This window comes from Lissotriton helveticus, chromosome 6 (assembly GCF_964261635.1).
Source record: "Lissotriton helveticus chromosome 6, aLisHel1.1, whole genome shotgun sequence".
Taxonomy (NCBI): Eukaryota; Metazoa; Chordata; class Amphibia; order Caudata; family Salamandridae; genus Lissotriton; species Lissotriton helveticus.
This window is the reverse complement of record NC_136067.1, coordinates 1,930,366,645-1,930,384,892: the sequence shown is the minus strand read 5'-3', so window position 1 is coordinate 1,930,384,892 and position 18,248 is coordinate 1,930,366,645. Positions and strand designations below refer to the sequence as shown.

The following is an 18,248-nucleotide window of genomic DNA, read 5'->3' as shown; positions in this document are numbered from 1 at the left end:
AGAAACTGCAGTCAGCATCACTTTTGATGCAGTGCTCTTTTGTGTAGAGGTTAAAGGAGTTTTTATGCAAACATGTTACTGATGTAATATGAATGTCCTTGTGGACCAATTCAGAGAGTAAAAAGCAGCACAGTTGAGTGGTGTCTAGTTTCATCATAAGTGCACAATCTGTGATGCAGACTTGTTGATGAGCTTCCCTTGTGTGTCAACAGCTCTTACTTTATTCTACTTCTTGTTCTAATTTTGCATGTGGAATTTCAACATTAAGTGGACTGTCTGATTTAGCTTTATAAAAAGGGACGCTTCGTAGAATCAACCAGAATCTGGTTGTCCAGAACCCCGGCTACTGTCATTACTCGGGGCAGATTCCAGGCCCCTTTTCCAATTACAACACAAATAGGATCTAATGTAAAATAGGACATTACCCCACATTTAGACTTGAACTTATAGTAGCAGATATCTTGTGGGTTAATAATCACTGTAATAGAATGAAGTAGCTCCTATTAGACTAAAGAAAATTTAAGGCATCTTGAAGAAAATAATATATTCCTGTGATGTTCAAATAGCAAGATAATATGTGCTACATTTTTGTAAACTTTCTGTTCAGTGGAAGAAATCCAGAATCTACTACGTTTTCTTGTTCTCTCTGCAGCACGTTTACTATGGCCAGCATGCTGTCGAAGCGACTGGGGAAGCGGTCCCTGATGGGGGCCAGGGTGTGCGTCCCAAGCACCGTAGGAGATGGGGCGCTGATGGCTGGACACTATTCCACCTTACAGGCCGTGCTCGGCGGGGAGGCTCCGCTACTTACCTGCGAGGACGGCTACTGCAAGGAGTGTCCAGAAGAGGGGGCCAGAGCGCCGGAAAGCCAGCCTCTGAACCGTTACAAACTATATCCGGGGCAAAAGGTGAAACCGTGGCTGTCAAAATTTGTTACTTTCTAGTCTACATTGCCTCACGATGGCACTGAGTGTAACAAGTATAGGTCTCTGTAAAATTTCTGGTTCTTGAGTATCATGTTTTTGGAAATAACAGTTACGTTGAATTATTTTGTGCACTTCTACTGATTTAGCCTACCCTGTGGCTCAGGAGCCCAAGAATGCCCTTTTGCACTATACCTTTCCGCACAGTTACTGATTTATGGGTTGTTGTTGGATTTGCTAATGTAAATAAACATACGTTTATTTTTCGACCAATGCTACTCTTTTCTTTGATACCCTCTGTTAAATAATGGCCATTGCTATAGCTAGAATTGGTCTTGAGTCTTGGCTCTGACTCCTAGAATGGAAACCCAGATGTTGGACTTTTAAAATTTTAGTTTTCTTTCTATACTGTTTGCTGAGCATCTGCTTTATTAGGTTCGGTTATGGTTATGTCTCCTTGAATCAGTTTTTCTCAAGGGATTTGTTATCCATGTAGAATATTTTTCAATAATATTGTATGTTGATTCACCGATACAGAGAGTACCTTGAGGTCTTAAAGACCACCATACGCCAGTCTTGCTGGGTGCCATTAAATCTAGTATGTGATCATAACCACCCTGGAGCAGTACCCACCAATTTCCCTAGTCTGTGGTGAATGCCACCAGCCTGGTGCAGAAGATCTTGCTGGATCTAGTAGTGTTTATAAATTGTATCTTCATTCCTTCATTACTCTCGATTAGCAAATACAAATGTGGTTTGTTTTGAAGATCCGTTTGATCCGAGTCATGAGAGCGCTAACGACAATAGTGAAAACGTGCTGTTCAGCATGCATTGTTTGATCTCTGCACTTGTTTGTAATCACCTTCAGTACAGGGACCAGAAACTAGAGCATTGCCTATTGACATTACAGTCCTACTGCTCTGACCTGGTGAATGTATCCCGCAAACAATGCTTCAGAAAACTATACGCTTGAGATTTTATGTACATCTTTTCTTTCTACTGTCATCTGTAGAATGATATACCTGTTTAAGGATGATCTATTACTTATTTCCTTAAACTAGTTGGTTTTCTTTGTTGTAGCTTGACCAAGGTTCGAGAATCTTGGAGTGGTATTCAGTTTGTGACTGGTTTGGCTTTGTTCATCCATTTACTGATCAGCTAATCATTAAAACCCTTTCAAACACTTCACAGCATGGCTGCACCAATGAGCAACATTTGCTTAGAAGTATCTTTATCAGAACTGAATGATCAAATGATTAGATTGTAGTCTAATCCTGAAATTGGCTACTCAAGTCAACCATTGAGTCTTATAACTGTTTCGTTTTGGTATTTGGGCTGCCTATGTTTTTTCACCATGAGTTGGTAAACCACGGGGAGACTAGGGAATAAGTCATTTATTTTGCATGTGTGCATGTTTATAGAGACGAAGACAAAGCTGTTTTGATCTGAGGCCCTTCTGACAGAAGACCACCACCTTTGTTTGTGCAGGTGTTGGTAACCCATGATGGACGTGAATGTGTTGCTTTTGTCGAACAGCATAATCACGTGGATGAGGAGGTGAAGGTATTCATCCCTGAAGAGAAACTGTACACTTCCAGGAAAACGGAGGATGTACGCTTGCCGGAAGTGCAGATACAGCAGTCCAATGAGCAAGGTCTCTCCATAGGCTCTACAGAGGCTGCGTCAAGATCCGTGTCCAGGAGCATTGATGTCCCTAAAAGGTAGGTGACGGCAGTGTTGCTCGTGCATGCCCAGGTCTGTGCTCCTCTTGGGACACATTCTGCCCCCCCCCCCACCTCCCCCACCCCGCCGCAATAACACAATTGCAGTTGCACTTCGTTTGGAGCAGTGGGGACTTATTTCACTGTGGACACTATCTTTATTGTGTGCAAGAGTATTCCCTCAATCCTCTGTCTTTAGTGCTTTGATTCGTCACAAAGCTAACAAGTGCTGCCACCCATTTACCCCCTGATGCTTTGTGGTTAAGGACCGGACGTATGTTTGCGCTTTAATAAGAGACCCTCAAGCATCCCTATTCCTACATCTACCTTCCATCTTCTTTTTAATACCACTGTAATTCACTCTTTACCTGATTCAAAGAATGTATACTGAAGATCTAACCCTATTAGTATATTTAGACATTTCTTTGATCATTTGGAAAATATTCTTGTTTTACTTGTATCCACAGTTCCAATCATCCTTCTTGACAATTTCATTGCGGCACTCGACAATAAACAAATCCTGTTTTCCTGCCTTCTGCTCTGTGGATCCTCATTAGAGTCATAAACACTGAATAATCCTGTGCTGCTTGCCTGTACCCCAGAAATAGGTCCAATGATGAAAATGCAAAGCCTAGGCAGGTGGCAGGGATTGGCAGATATGATACTCTGAGGAGCACAGTATGAGTAGTATCTTAAGAAATCCAGGTCTTAACCCTGTGCCAACCAATCTTCACCAAATACATATGTAAGAACCAAGCACATGTCATGACGAAGGTTGTTTCTACATGGTGTTGTACCAGAAGTGATGGTATGGCCCATGTGAAATGTTGCCAAGCCTGTGTCAACTGTGTCAGTAAGTTCAACTGCTTGGGGCTTGGTAGGCCTTATGCTTTAAGAGTACAGATATATTTCCCTAGGTGTATTTGTGTAATTGGGCTTGTGGAGTGTTCAGGCTGGATTCATAGCAGAGAGAGTTTATGTTGATTCTGGTATCCCACTGCTAGCTTTGTGATTACTCGAAGAGTAAGGGATTTACTTTGCTGTGTAGATCGGTCCTCTGTCTAATTGTGATTCTCTCAGTGCATTGCTATCGGAGAGATCAAACTCTTGCTCTGTCCTCAATCCCCACGAACCAGTGTCTTTATCGGGTTATCAATGGTCACCCTTCTCAAGAACCTATTTGTTTCCTGACATGTTCGGAATATTTGTACAGCACATTGATCACTACTTACTTGACCTCCTTTTTAACAATTTTGTTTATTGGTATACATGGAATTCACATTGACCGAACAGGGGACAGCATTGAAGGTGAATTATGCAAAGACAGATAACACTTCCCCTACACAGCTGATCTGTGAGGATGGTATAATGTTACATGTACCTTTTTAATATTTGATATAATGAAACCACAACATTAACCCCTACCCTCCTTCCACCCACGGTGCAAGATAAAGCAGTGATGAACGGAATGTCCCGTTCTGATCTAGGCGGAGGGTTGCGCAGTCTCCAGGGGCCCACCAGACTTAGATTATTGGGGCACAAAGCAATAGACCCATGTAGACCAGTGAGATGTATTATATGTGAACCGACTGTCCCGTTTCCAAGAAAGTAGTTATAAGTCCTTCGCACGACGGGCGACTGTCGTCTTTTGTGACATTCTGACATTAATCAAGAAGCTGGTCTCATGCAGTCGAGATAAAATATTTCTGTAAGCCTGTCTGCTCCTACCTATCTAGGAAAGTACTCTACGCTCGACCCCTTTTGTGCATTGCCTTTGTATATATTGGGACTGTCAGTGTGTTATTATGTTTACCAATTTCGTGGCCTCTTGGTGCCACTCATGGGCAGGTTGTACATTTACCTGACAGAGTCCCTTTGGGTATGATGGGGGCAGAGGGAATATATTGAAGGCAACATGCTTCTTTCATTGTAGAGAAAGCCCTTGAGCACCATCTTCTGTGGAGAGAACTGCAGTGATACTGCTTGATGTCCCTTCTTACATTGGTCCCCTTTGCATGAGATGAAGAGACGCCATTGCAGAGTATGTGTAAAGTCATTGCATTACTACTTTCTGATAAGCTGGTATTAGTACCATATAGTCTGCAAAAGGGTTTTTATGTGATGGTCGTTAACAGGGAGATGCGATTCACAGTGATTGTGTTTGAAGACTTTTTTTTAGTAGAATTTGCAAAGTCAAACGCTAGGCTGCAGACATTGGTTTTACAGCTTGGCAAGTGACACTGGTTCTCTTTAGGCTTTGCTCAGTGTATCGCTTCTATTTGTTGTGTCTTACCACAAGTCCATGTTTCCCTTTTTGAAACTCTTTCTCCATATTGTGCCGCAGGCGGTCGGATGCGGTAGAGATGGACGAGTTGATGGCAGCTATGGTCTTGAGCAGTTTGTCTTGCAGCCCTCTCCTGCAGAGCCCCCCTAGCACTGACAGCAGCGTTCCAGGTGAGTGGATATTATCAAGGATGTATCCTCATTGATGAGACCGATCTGAATCTTTTATGTGTATTTTTGATTTGGATTACAGATAGCGATGTTTACCCCCACATTCTCAAATACACCAAGGTCTCATGTATCTCGTTACTTCCACTGAGAATATATATTTTTTGCTGGTGCTTTTGCTCGAACAGTCTTTTAGGGAAAGGTTAGGGGAGAGTGTGTTGCTGGTAAGTGCTATAATCCATGTCTTGCCAAACATTATTATATTTGTGGTTGCACAAGGGTGATTGTGCAGTTCATCAAATAAGTGGTGACTACTATTTGTTGGGGAACATTTGAATAGGGTGCTATACTGTGCCGTAAGAGTTGCTAACCTTTACTTATTAGTAGTTTGTACCAGGAGCCCTACCTCTGTGATCTGCAACTTTGGTGGATGAATGAATGAATACTAATGAATATTTGTAAAGGGCAAACAGCTACCCCAGGGGGCTAAAAGGCAATTAAAATTGAGCTAAAGGGAATAAGTATTCCTGATTAAAAAGCCACGTTTCCAGTTTTCTATTTTAAACTCCAGAAAGTAAACTCCAGTGTTTGGTAAACAGGAAAGAAATGTGTGCTCTCCCTTTCTGGCCCCTCCACTCCAAAGTACTGTGAGATGCATTGAGTGCCAGTAGATACTATTGTTCTCCTTCGATAGTGCAACCTGCAACATCTTTAGAGATAGATAGGTCCTGCCTGATTCAGAGCCTGATGAATAAGGATCAGGATCTTAAGTAGCACTCTCTTATGAATTGGGAGCCAATGCAATTCATGCAGACTGTTTCAAACTAATGCATGTCTCTGAAGCTTTAGTACAGGATGGGCTGACTTATTCTGAACCATCTGAATTCGGTGCACAGAGTTTTTAGGCAGACGCAAATAAAGTGAATGCCATTGCCCAATCTTGAGGATAAATAAGACTTTGTGAGGGATATTGCTCAAGAGGAGCGCCTGAGGAACAAATTGAAAGAAAAGTCCTGACCTCATCCATGGAGCTTGTAGTGAAAGCCCACCACATATGTCATGAGAAGTTCACCTCGTGCTCTCCTTAGAAATTAGCTGAAGATGCAAATTCCTTAGCACAGCAGGAGGCGCGTGCAAGCGTGCAGAGATGTATGATCTATGGTTTATGGCTTGTTCATAAGTAGCATTCACTGTTGGTTCATGGACACTCTACACTTTCTTCCTAGGACTTTGCATTTAGGTTTTTAGTCTGCCAGAGCCTACGTAAACCGAGGAGCAGAGGGAGTGCTCTGCTTAGATACCCTGGACCCAAAGGGAGAAGTGGTATCTAGGGCTGAGGAATCCAGGAACTAAAAGAAAGGGCACCCTCCTCTGTCTTACATGTCCAGCATGGAGGGCTGGCTCCCAGCTCCACATTTTCTTTTGTCACCTTAAACCAGGTTCTAGGCCTGGTTTCCAACTTCTTTGGGGGTGCATTGTCCTGGGAAAGACTCAGTTGCCAGGGACATGCAACATTATCAGTTCAGAGCAGAGGTATTGGCTTTCCAGCCAAGAGAGACTCATTGGTGTAAAAAATTAAGTACTAGACATGATCCCCTGTATGATGGGTGAGCACGCCAATATGCTTGCGGATATTATGGGGCAACCTGTTCATTAATCTGTTACTCAACCTTATACGACTTGAGAAGCAGCAAAGAGCATGCAGAACAGTGGGCTCGCCGTCTCTGAGATGCAGAGGAACACACTGTTTCCCATCTCTTTCTCTGAGTGTGCCTGCTCAATGTATCTGCCTCTTATTTTGGGAAATTCTACATCTTGTCAGTCTTGCAAGAAATGTGCTCAGACAACTGCTTGAACGTTGTTTGGCTTATGAAATGTAAAGAATTACTTCTGGCCAGGAAAAAACATGCCTGCATGCCAAGAAGCATTGCTGAATTGTTCTTTTCTTATATATGGTCCTTAAGGTAGAATAGTAGACCTCCTTTTTCAGAGGAAGCTTCTGTTGAGTTTCTTGTATGCATTAAGCGGGAGCGCATAAACATACATTGTATTTTACAAAGTTGTCAGGTGCTCCATGCACGTTACTACTCTTGGGAGAGAGTCGGATGCATATAAAGCTTAAGAAGATCACAAATTACGACCTCATCGACTTACAACCGTAAAAGGTTCACCAAGTGTGAAACAAAAGGCATTCTTGCTTCTGTTTCTACTGGTGGTAGCAATAAGAAATGAGTTTTCATGTTTGTTGGCTCCATGATCTAGCAACATCTAATGCTGGTGGTGGACAACACATTGCTACATTTCATGCACACTAGTAATCTAGACTCCCTTTGTCCTTTCAGTGGTGGATCAGTGTTTTCATTTACTGGTTGAGTTTTCCCCACACCCCTATATCTTAACTCCAATGTTCTTCTGAAAGTGGTGGGAAGATTCTGGAGCGTTCAATGCGATTTGCCAGGGATTCTACCTGTTGGTTTCAGAAACTGGACAGGAGAACAGCAGGAGTCCACATGCGCCCAGACCACAATATTCTAACCTTTTTGTCCTCAGTGATTCACTTCATGATGATGATGCCTGATATATACATATACACACACACACACACAACCACACCCCTACCCCTCCCCCTCCGGGACTTTCTGAGCACCCTGGGTATTTAGGATTAGAAAGCTAAATGCCAATTGAAGGGCTGTCTGTGGTTTCCTTTAAGGAGACAAAGGACACCTATTGGACACCTTACAACAGTAATCCTAGTTCTTTGGTTTCATTTTTATCAACTTTTTAACTTTAAAGTGTTAAGCTGTCTTTGGTACACTTATAGGCATGTCCAGCCTAGCTTTTGAGAAGTGCAAACCTTTGGCTGTGACTTCTCATTTCACGTGGCATAGAAATAACTATTTTTAAATCTGAAACGTGTGATAATTTCCAAAAATATGCTTCTCAAATAGGGCACAGCTCTTCCCTCTGAATCACTGTTTTAAGAGTATCTCTTTATCATCATTTTTTTGTAACTTGAAATCTGCTTTTTCATTTGCGCTTATTGATGTGGTCACATAGAAGGTGCGCATACTGCCACATGCGCATTTACACAAAAATACAGTAAATTACTTTAAGTTCAGCAAGAACAATAGGGGACTTTCGAAACAGCTGGGACATGAAAAAAATGAGTATAAACAACCAGGTAAATCAGGATGTTTGCTCACATCCGATTGAATTTTCTTGCTTTTTTCAACATTTCCTGTATTCGTCTTGTTAAATAAGGTCCGACATTTACTGCTTTGTTACATCTGCTGGCAAAAATCCTCATTCAGCCTTTTGTATTTATTAGAATAATGCATTTTAAGCATGTTCCAATATGATGCATTTTTTCAAATTTTAAGCACTATAAACAGGTGTTACTGTTGTCTATCAAAAGGCTAATTAGTGTATTATCCAGTGAAAGGCTCTCATAGTTCAATATTTTTACCTGCAAGTCACAAATAAACGTCTGCAGGAAGCATTTACTGTGCCATCTTGCCACAAATACAATCTAAAGCCTGAAATTAAGTTCATCACATTTCTTGTTACCTGATTTTAACCCTCATAGCTCCAGTATTCCACTTCACCCAGCCCAGAAGGTTGTCTGCAGAAAGTGGTAGCGATTCTTCTAGTTTGCCGAAGCAAGTTATGTGTTTTTCTCTTTCTGTTCTGCAGCCCCTCAAACAGCCTGTGACTCCTGGAAGGAGAGCGGTGATGTTTCCGACAGTGGCAGCAGTACTACCAGTGGGCACTGGAGTGGAAGCAGTAGCATTTCCACACCTTCACCCCCACACCCTGAAGCCAGCCCCAAGTACACAAGCGAGGCTTTCGGACCTTCCCAGGTGGATGAAGGATTCGAGACTGACCCAGATCCATTTCTTCTGGATGAGCCGGCTCCACGGAAGAGAAAGGTGATGACACTTATGGCACTCTGCGGTTGGGCTGAATGTTTTGTTTGTTCGCGGAAGAAGGGAGCAGATCACATATGCTCCCTTACTAGTTATGCAAAGCCCTGATTATCAGACACATTTACCTGAGCTATCTTTCTTGTGCCAAAGATCTAACTTGCCTATAATTTATTTTTTAGAACTCTGTAAAAGCTATGTACAAATGCCTGTGGCCAAGTTGCGGAAAACTCTTGCGATCCATTGTTGGCATCAAGCGGCATGTTAAAACTCAACACCTAGGGTAAGTTGTACTCTCAAAAGTTTGCCCAGTCGGCAGTGAATGATCTTGAATAATGTTTGCTCAACACCTGACCACCCTTAATCACAACTGTAAAATGGGAAAAGTGGATTTTTTAAAACACGTTTCACCTAGTAATCCTGAGTCACGGATAAAAGGCAGACAAATGTGTCAGTTACTCCTGTTCCTTGACAGTCAATTCTCGAAGCAATACATTTACTCCTTTCAAACCAGAAGACTTGAGAAAAGTAAACAAAAGAAAATACAGGTTTTTTCTAGGGGAAATTCTTGTTTGCCAGCTTTGTGTTTTCCTTAGCATATCAGCTATGTGCTTTAGCACCAGCTGAGTTTAGCATAGGTTTATCCGCTTAATTCAACCTTTGTAGTGGCAACAGAGGGGGATGCTGAACATCGTTAAATTAGTGGTTGAAACGTAAACATTGCTAGGTGCAACTGCCTCCTTTCGAGGGTGTCAAAATGTAGACATTAGTGACCATCTTGGATTGTCCACTTTCTTTTCTATGAACTGAGCATACCATGTTCATGGCAAGTGAGAAGTGTGTAAGACTTAAGACAAAAATCTTGAGACTTGCAGGCTAAACCTTGAGGGACATCAACATTACTGAATGAAAGCTAGACGTTAGAGGACTGATAACCAAACCAGAATGATGCAGTTTTTCTCTATTAACTCATCACAGCATCATAGCATAGATATATGTGGGAAAAGGCCCCTTTTTTGCATGGTCATCTCCATTGTTTGTTGAATTTTTGCTAGTTTTTAGACTTTGCACACTGGGGCACTGCTGTCCATTATATGTGCTCTGGCCCCTAATTCCTGGAATAATTGGCTAATCTCGGATGGGGGTATTTAACTGTTCTATATGTCGATAGAGTATGGTGCGGAAATACACCCATGGCATGAAAGTGTTAACTGTCACCTGTGGATTGCAGCATTTATTGTGCCATCCACTAGTGTAACAGAGGAAAACATGGCTTCAGGTCTACTGTTGTAGTGTGACTGCTGCATTGTAAAACCTGCAATGCAACCTGTTAAAATAACCCTTTTTGACAGTTTAAAACCTCAGTTTTTAATATTAGGAATTCATCCCTACATAGGCCTAGTAGTCCACAAGGTAGGGTGCATGTTTTTTAAAAGTGGGACATGTAGAAAGTGAGGTGGAGGTGTGAAATTTTTCCCAGGAGCACACAATAGACTGACTTGAATGGGCGGAGATGACTCCTCTGAGCTCAGTAGAATATACAGGGTGGAGGCTGGACCCCCGGGTTGAAACTGTAGTGCAAGTCCTGCATGGCAGATTTGTATGAAGTACATGTAAACGTTTTGCGCCCTTCAAAGGGTGCGCACTGGATGCCATGGCAATTCTTTTGTATCCCGTCTGGATCCTGCCTTTGTGCTACCAGACTTCTGTCTCTGGGTTTATTATGGTTACAGTGCCTGCTTAAAACTGTGTTCGATGTAGGAAGACACTAGGATTACCATAATGCAGTCCCATCTCACACCCCCAGGTTCCGAGCCTAAATTTAGTGTTGCCAAATACCTTTGCCATCTTGGAATTGCCCTGACACATTACATTTTGGGCTTTTGTGGCATAAAGCAAACATGAACTACTTCAAAAGTAGGTAGCCTGGGAACCTTTACACCATTGATCAGAGAGGGGGTAGGAATGTGTTAGGGTCTCCCCCACCCACAAAGGCTGCAAAGCAGGGCTCTTGTCCAGCCTTCCTCAGAACACTGCTGGACATGCAAATGGATACTAGACAGACTGAACCTGCTGTACTTGTCATCTGCGACGAAGACCTGAGGAGGTTGTACGCTTACACTTGAAATTCAAGGACAGGAAGATCTCCTATGATCATTAGGCCATTCCCCTAGGTGACTCCAATAAAACAGGACATTCCTGTGAAGAATCCCAGCTAACCACTGGTATTGGCCCTGGACTGAACTTTGCTCATCTCCTCTGCTTTACACCATGAGAGTCTCTAAGCGTTCCCTCTGATCCCCGGATTGCTTAGAAGTGTACTCTATTGATTTTTTGGGCACCAACAAAAGTGATGGAACTTTTTTCTCCAGAGCTTCAACAGGACTAACTTAAAAGTGTCCAACTTGCAGTTCCACAGTATCGTATTGAATTTCAGGTTTGTCCTGTGCAGAGAAGTTTTCCCTCAGAAACACAACAAAGTCCCTTTTCAGGTTGGGGCATGCTAGAACTTACCCACTTCCAGGCCCCAGCCAGGCCAAGCTACTTTGTCTACCCGAATCATAAATCATCGTAGTCAGCCTCAAATCGCACCTGGATCCCAGTCTACTGTGATAATTGACTACCATTGGCACTTTCTACTTTTTGGTGCTATTTTTTCTTAATTTAAAAAAAAAAAATCATATCTCAAGTTTACCTCGTTGGATTTTTATTTGTTTGGTATCATTTAATTAACTATTTTTTCTCTTTTTATAATTTAGAGTTGGATTTTTATTGTGTTGTTTCCAACTTATTTCTGTTTTCCTACTTATAAATGCGCAACATATTTTCCGTAATTTAGGCCAGTCTGCTCTGTGCCATAGCTACCAGGGTAGTTGAGCCCAGGTTTACTTTACTGAAACCTTTGACTGGACCTAACAAGTTAGTGACTTATTACTTGTGGTGGACTTCTAACCACCATAATTAATAATTCACCTTTTCACAGTCCACAATAGCTGTCTATTGATCCAAACTCTTACTAAAAAATAGCAAACATAAGACTGTAGCTGATGTCACCAAAAAGCTATTTTTTTTAAAAATTATTTTTATTTGAAAAACCAGCTCCGTAACATTGCACATCGGTTAGCAACGGAAGTTCATTGACAAGTACAAAGAAAATCACCCACAGATTCATTAAGAACGATTAAACCCACCTACCTCGACGGACCCTCCCTAACCAACATTGAAAACGCCCCATGAAGCCTCCAACATTGAACCCGGTAATGCAGACCATTTGTAAGCACCCCACTCCCCCTACTCCTCATCAGGACCTCAGTGCACCGCTCCGTAGTACAGCCACGACCCAAGGAATCCAATGCAGCGCAGGTACCACTGGACCACATTGGCAAGCGCCTAGACATAGAGTAACAGGTCCCATCTAACTCCCCCCTCAGGATGGTGTTTCATCTGCCTGTGACTCCATCCACTCTCCCAGATACCTCCTCCAAGCCGCCCATATTTTGTCCCATTTCTTAGGACAGCCTCGACTTTTGTAGATGACCTCAGCTCGTTGGCACCAATCCAAATCTCGCTCCCACTCTTCCACCGTAGGCAAGAGATCACTTCCCCATAACCTCGCGATATTTCTCTTGTCCACCATACTCGCCAGAGCTAACCACATTTTGTCCCATTTCGGCCAGGTGATGTCACTGGTGACCCCTAAGACATGCCATCTGGCCTCCATTGGAACGTCCGCTCCCACCACCTCCGACATGATTCCTGCCAATCTGGACCAATACGACCTGATTCTGGCGCAGTCCCACAATATGTGGAAGAAGGTCCCTTCTTCTCCGCACCCCCGTAAGCAAAAGCGTGAGTCCACATAACCTATCAGGAATTGCGTCGTTCGTGGGGTGTATGACCTATGCAGGATGCGTAGTTGGACGAGCCTGTGCCTGAACCTGGCACGAATCGCCACTTCCCTTGGACACTGCAGGGCCTCTTCCCAGTCATCATCCTCCAGCAGCCCCAGAACTGACTCCCACTTTTCCCGCAGGGGCCCCAGTGTGTCTGCGATGTTATTAATGCGGTTCCTGTAAGTGAGGGAGATACCTTTGTCAATCATGGGGTCTAGCAGTAGCCTATCCTCCAACGGAGCATATTCAGGTCCTCCCCTTGCGCCAGGTGTCTGTGTAGGGCATGCCTAAGCTGTTGGTAATGTAGGAACTCCCCACTCCCCATCTGAAATTCAGCCTGTAAGTCTGCAAATCTCACCATCTCCCCCCGTTTCCAAATATCCCCAAGCACATCGATACCAATTAAGCTCCACTGACGCAGATCTTGTAGTTTCGCTCCCGCCGGTAAAAAGGTCCCGGCCCACAGAGGAGTCTTTTCCGTGAGTTTTGCCTCCCATCCTAACAAACAAAAAAAGCTATCTTAAAATAAAAAATAAACTCTAGTTGTTTAACCTTCTGGCATCTTTATGTGACACAATATTTTGCTGAATATTTAATCACACGATTTGACTCGTGTGAATAAAACACTGACTTTGTCAGAGAAACTGATATTTCCAAAGCCCTTAATCCCAAAATCTCACTTGGTTTGTTGCCTTGCTGTCACAGACTCATTTTCTTTTTATTCTGTTTCTCCACACCTTCAAGTATTCATATCCTTAATGGGAGCCGGAATTCTGCTTTAGCTCTAAATGGGAGATTTTGAGGAGAAGCCATTACCTGAAGAGTCAAAGTCACATTTATCCTCTACGCAGGAGAGTATAAATGTGGCTTTAGATCATTGTGTTTCAAGCAAGAGCAAATGCTTTCTGGAATTAACTTGATACTTGGATGGTGTCTGCACATCTGAAACAGTCATTTAGAGGTTGATATGGCTGTACTCTGTTCTGGAAGGCAGTAGAAGTGTGTACTCTGCTGGCCTGGTCTCTCCAGTGGAGAGGTGTGGTGCAGCGGCCAGGGCATCTGACTTCGGAGCACAGGGTTCACGGTTCGATCCCTGGCTCCGGCGACAGCTCGGCTCAGCACCATGCGACTCTGGGCTCACTTAATTTCCAGGGCGGCCCCCAGCGCCTTGAGACCCTTAAGGGTGAGTAGTTCGCACTTTACAAATACGGATTTACATTTTACATTTACAACCTGCCATATTCTGAGATCTCCGCTGCCTGGCAAAGATTTCTGTGCCTTCAGAGGAGCCGCTGACATAGTGATTCCCCTGAAGGCACTGTAAGCAACTGCCTTGTTTCATGCGGTCGCTCTGTAAACTATTTTGTTTTTCAGAAACAAACTGTCTAAGCGGCACTTTGTTTTTGAAAATCACTAAACTGATGGGCTCACATGCTAGGGCTTTTCTCTCAGGGCATGTGGGTCATTTTGATTGGATTTTGTTCTGTTCATTACCATCAGGCTTTTCCTGGCGGAATTGAACAGGAACAAACGTACACCGTCAATAGGGCAGAGGGTCGTAGGTGGTTAGACCGATGTCCTTGAGGGGCCATCTGTTTAACGTTTTCTTTGGCATAGCAAGGGTTGTGCAGAAACATGATAGTTTGATTGATTCTAAATTGAGCGGGTGGACCGTCATTTTGGGAGACAGGGTACTCTGCCATAATTGTGACAGAATATAATGATGGCGGAATGCTAACTAGGCTCCGTAATTCCTTTTAAAAACTGCCAAAAAAGATCTGCCAATCCACATTAAAATACCTGTACAAACATACATTTCTATTCAAATCTGGTACAGTTATTATATTTTAAACATTTTGCTCATAAGCTAGTCTCTGGGCGTTAACCTGGGACTGGACCAGTTCTTCAACTACATAGTAAAATCATGCTGTGATGCATATCCATGTCATCCGAAAGGCAAAATGCTGTGGAAATCACAGCCCTAGTTCAACAAGCATGCACACTGACAAAATGTTGTGAACGATATTAATATTTTTTTTTTACCAATCCAAGATAGATATGCTTTAATGTTTTTTAAAAAGTAGCACAAAAGCTATGGGGAGGAGGGAGCACGCAAGTGCAACACTCAGTACTGGGGAGAAGCGCACATGCGAGATAGCAACACTGAGCACGATGGAGGGGAAATAAGTATATTAGGGAGCCAGCTGGAAAACACATGCACTCTCATGGAGTGCTTAACCAAAAAGAAAAAAGTATTGCCTGAAAAGTAAGTACTAGAAGGACGCAGGTAATGAGGCTATGCTTCAGGGAATGGATAAACACAAGAAAAGGAAGGAAAGCCCACATACGCTAACAGTAAAAAGCAAGCCAATTAGCTTGATATTTAAGGCAAACCATGTTAAGCAGTGGACGGGCACTAAGCCCATTGTAAGCTGACATACGTATTTTTGCAAACAGACTTCTTGTGCTGTCTTGTAGGTGAGATCTAATAATGCCTTTTCTACTTGGTCAGCCATTAGCTCTTTTTTATGGTCTTGCTAGACACATACTTTGCTGTCTGTCACAGATAACATTGCAACCAACACTTTAGCATATACATGGAATGGGCTTTGGATCTGCCTCTCACTCATCGTTTGATAGCTTTCCTGCCGATTTCAATTCCCTGCTCCTTATAAATGGATTTCCTCCCATTTCTTGTGTTTGTCCCACCCATGGAGCATTTAGGTTTCGTCCTGCTTTTTGGATATGGCTTAGTTGTCAAAATTACACTGAACCATCACACTTTCAATTCTTTATCTCACAGATGTATATAGCAAATAGTTGTAATTTTCTTGCACTGTTACAGACTTTTTAAATGTCTTAGTTTAGTTGAATGTTTTAGTTGGGACCCAAAATGCACGGTAGACCTGTTGGCTTTATTCCCATGCCTGTTTTGATCGATTGAGTGTATTTTTTCACTGCGGCCATCTGAGAACCATGTGTTTGTGTTTTTTTGGCCTTTTGTCTGTGCCAGTTCGTTTTAGCACCTGATAAGAGTGCATGTCCCGCTCTCTTTCTGCTTCACACATTAATTTTTCTTTTGCTTTTTCCTACCACCGTCTTTCTCTCTCCCTCTATTCTTCCCAACCATAGCAGCTCGTGGGTCATTGTTTGTTCCCATGTTTAAAACTCCCCCACTGCCACTATATTGGCCTCTCAGATCCTGGGTGCAGCTGGAGCTTAGTGCCACTCTCACTGCCCGCCTCTTTCTTCCTCCCTTCTGCTCACTGTTCTTGGATTTATTAATGGCTTTGCACTTGTCCTGGCATTGGTGATGAGTAGCGTAGGCCGGTCATCTTGAATAGTTGCTTTCTATACTTTCTAGATGGCGCACACTTTGCATATATATGCACCATGGTGGCCATCTTGGAAGAAGAGAACGTAACACTGCAATATGGCTGGCCTCTTCTATTGGGTTTGATAGTACTTGTGATGCCATTTTAGGCTCATCAGTAACGCTGATAACAGTGGCGAGATAGCACCAAAGTTAATTTTCTATACTTCTAAGTTGGCTGTCTTAGTGCATCTAAATGCACCGTGGTGGCCGTCTTGCAGTATAGAAAAAAGCGCAATGCTATCTTGGAAAATGATTCTCTGTGCTTGCAAGATGGCCACCACAATTTGCTTAAATAATAATTCAAGATAGCTATTTGCTGCCGAAGGCTTTGCCAATGCTTTTGCTTCTCTGGTAGAGCAAAAACAGGCAAACAACAAGTACTGAAAATGCAAGACAAATCCTTATTTGTATATGTTCAGTGAACACCATAGGACTAGTTTCTTAGTACTAGTGCTAATATGAATGCCTAGCAGATGAATAACACAGGGCAGAGGCTGAAGAACAAGGTTTTCAAGATTCTTCAGAAACGGATATGAGCTAAGTGAGACTAGTGTTTAGGAGAAGAGTTCTAGAGTAGTGGCATCTACTGAAAAAATCTGATAACTGTCCAATTTTGTTATTAATTGTATGTGCACTGCTTGCTAAATAAAGAAACAATTCCTAGTCTTTTTAAAAAAATTTAAAAAGCCCATCCTGTATCCTTGGCTGGTTTACGGCTTCGCTTACTATCCTTTTCCTTCTCTAAATCACGATCCAAGTTGGCTCAATAGAGCTGAATTTACCATCTGCAGTGTAAGAAATCCTCACAACCTGCTTGGTGAATTACTCGTCAAATAGCGGACTTTGTAAAATGCAAAAATCGGAGTACCATTTTTACTTGTCTGTAATGTTTTCTGACAAACTGTCTTGAATTGTTAGACTTTCTCATTATGAAATCTTCTCTTCAGTCCCAGTTTCCTTTCTATGTCCATTTAAATTACAGCTATTTTCTATAGAGCTTCCAAAATGTTATTTGGTGAACTGTAATCGCAACTCTATCTTCTGGAAATATATAATGCACTGAATATATGATGTTCGCTCTTCTGAATCTTCCAGTGGCCTTTCAGTCTCTTTGCTCACTCCATTTCCTCTCCCATCCTGTGTCCCACCTTAGAGATGCCACTGATTCCGATCAACATAAGCGGGAAGAAGACTTCTACTACACAGAAATTCAGATGAAGGATGAGCCGGAGAGTGAACCAGTTACCAGCCCAACACCGGCGATCCCTGTTCCTTCTGTCATTCAGCAAACCCATGTGAATCCAGAGATGCTCCCTCTGGATCTGCTGTCGCCGGAGCCTCCCCTTGCCAGCGCCCTGAGCCAGTCTGCTCCTGGGTCCTTCTGGCACATCCAAGCAGACCATGCCTACCAGGTAAGCCTCTGTCCAGAACTGGGTTTAACATCCCGAGTGATTTTGCCTGTGCGCATTTTGTATTACTTTGGTTTCTACTGGATACAACTTTAAAATCTCCAAGTCCCCTTGCCATCATCTTTAAACCAGACCCCACCCTTTTAACATCTTTTCCTAAATACCTCATTCCTGCCTGCATGTTTTTGTCTAAATAGCCTAGTTTGTTCTCTCATAGTAGTTTTGGTTACCTCCAATAGATAATGATCTTTCAAATTCTCCTTGAAAACTAGCCAGTTGGAAGCTCCTATGAGAATACAATCTCTGCTGTGATTGAAAGTAAATGTGAAACTATTCAAAGTACAATACTGAGGATATTTATTGACAGATGAAAACTTTCATGGTCTTTAACATCTTGTCATGTTTAGAATAGTACTGAAAAGCATTTGCTGTCTAGCCAAGCTCCTAACCTGGAAAAGCTGCGCCCTCTTGGGTGCTAAACTATATTTTGTGATCTTTTGTGGGGCTTTCAGTCAGTTTCCTAAGTGCAGTTGACTGGCTCAAATCTGGAGC

General features: G+C 42.7%; 1 protein-coding gene across 1 annotated transcript in view; it reads left to right on the top strand.

The window, feature by feature from the left end:
- Window positions 1–18,248, top strand: part of ZNF395 (zinc finger protein 395) — a 75,984-nt gene that overhangs the window by 34,326 nt on the left and 23,410 nt on the right. Inside the window, exons 2-7 of the mRNA XM_078649913.1 lie at window positions 653–908; window positions 2,412–2,644; window positions 4,989–5,098; window positions 8,789–9,024; window positions 9,201–9,301; window positions 17,441–17,699. Coding sequence (XP_078506039.1) covers window positions 663–908; window positions 2,412–2,644; window positions 4,989–5,098; window positions 8,789–9,024; window positions 9,201–9,301; window positions 17,441–17,699 — 1,185 coding nt within the window. The 5' untranslated portion in view covers window positions 653–662. The remainder of the gene's footprint in view (window positions 1–652; window positions 909–2,411; window positions 2,645–4,988; window positions 5,099–8,788; window positions 9,025–9,200; window positions 9,302–17,440; window positions 17,700–18,248) is intronic.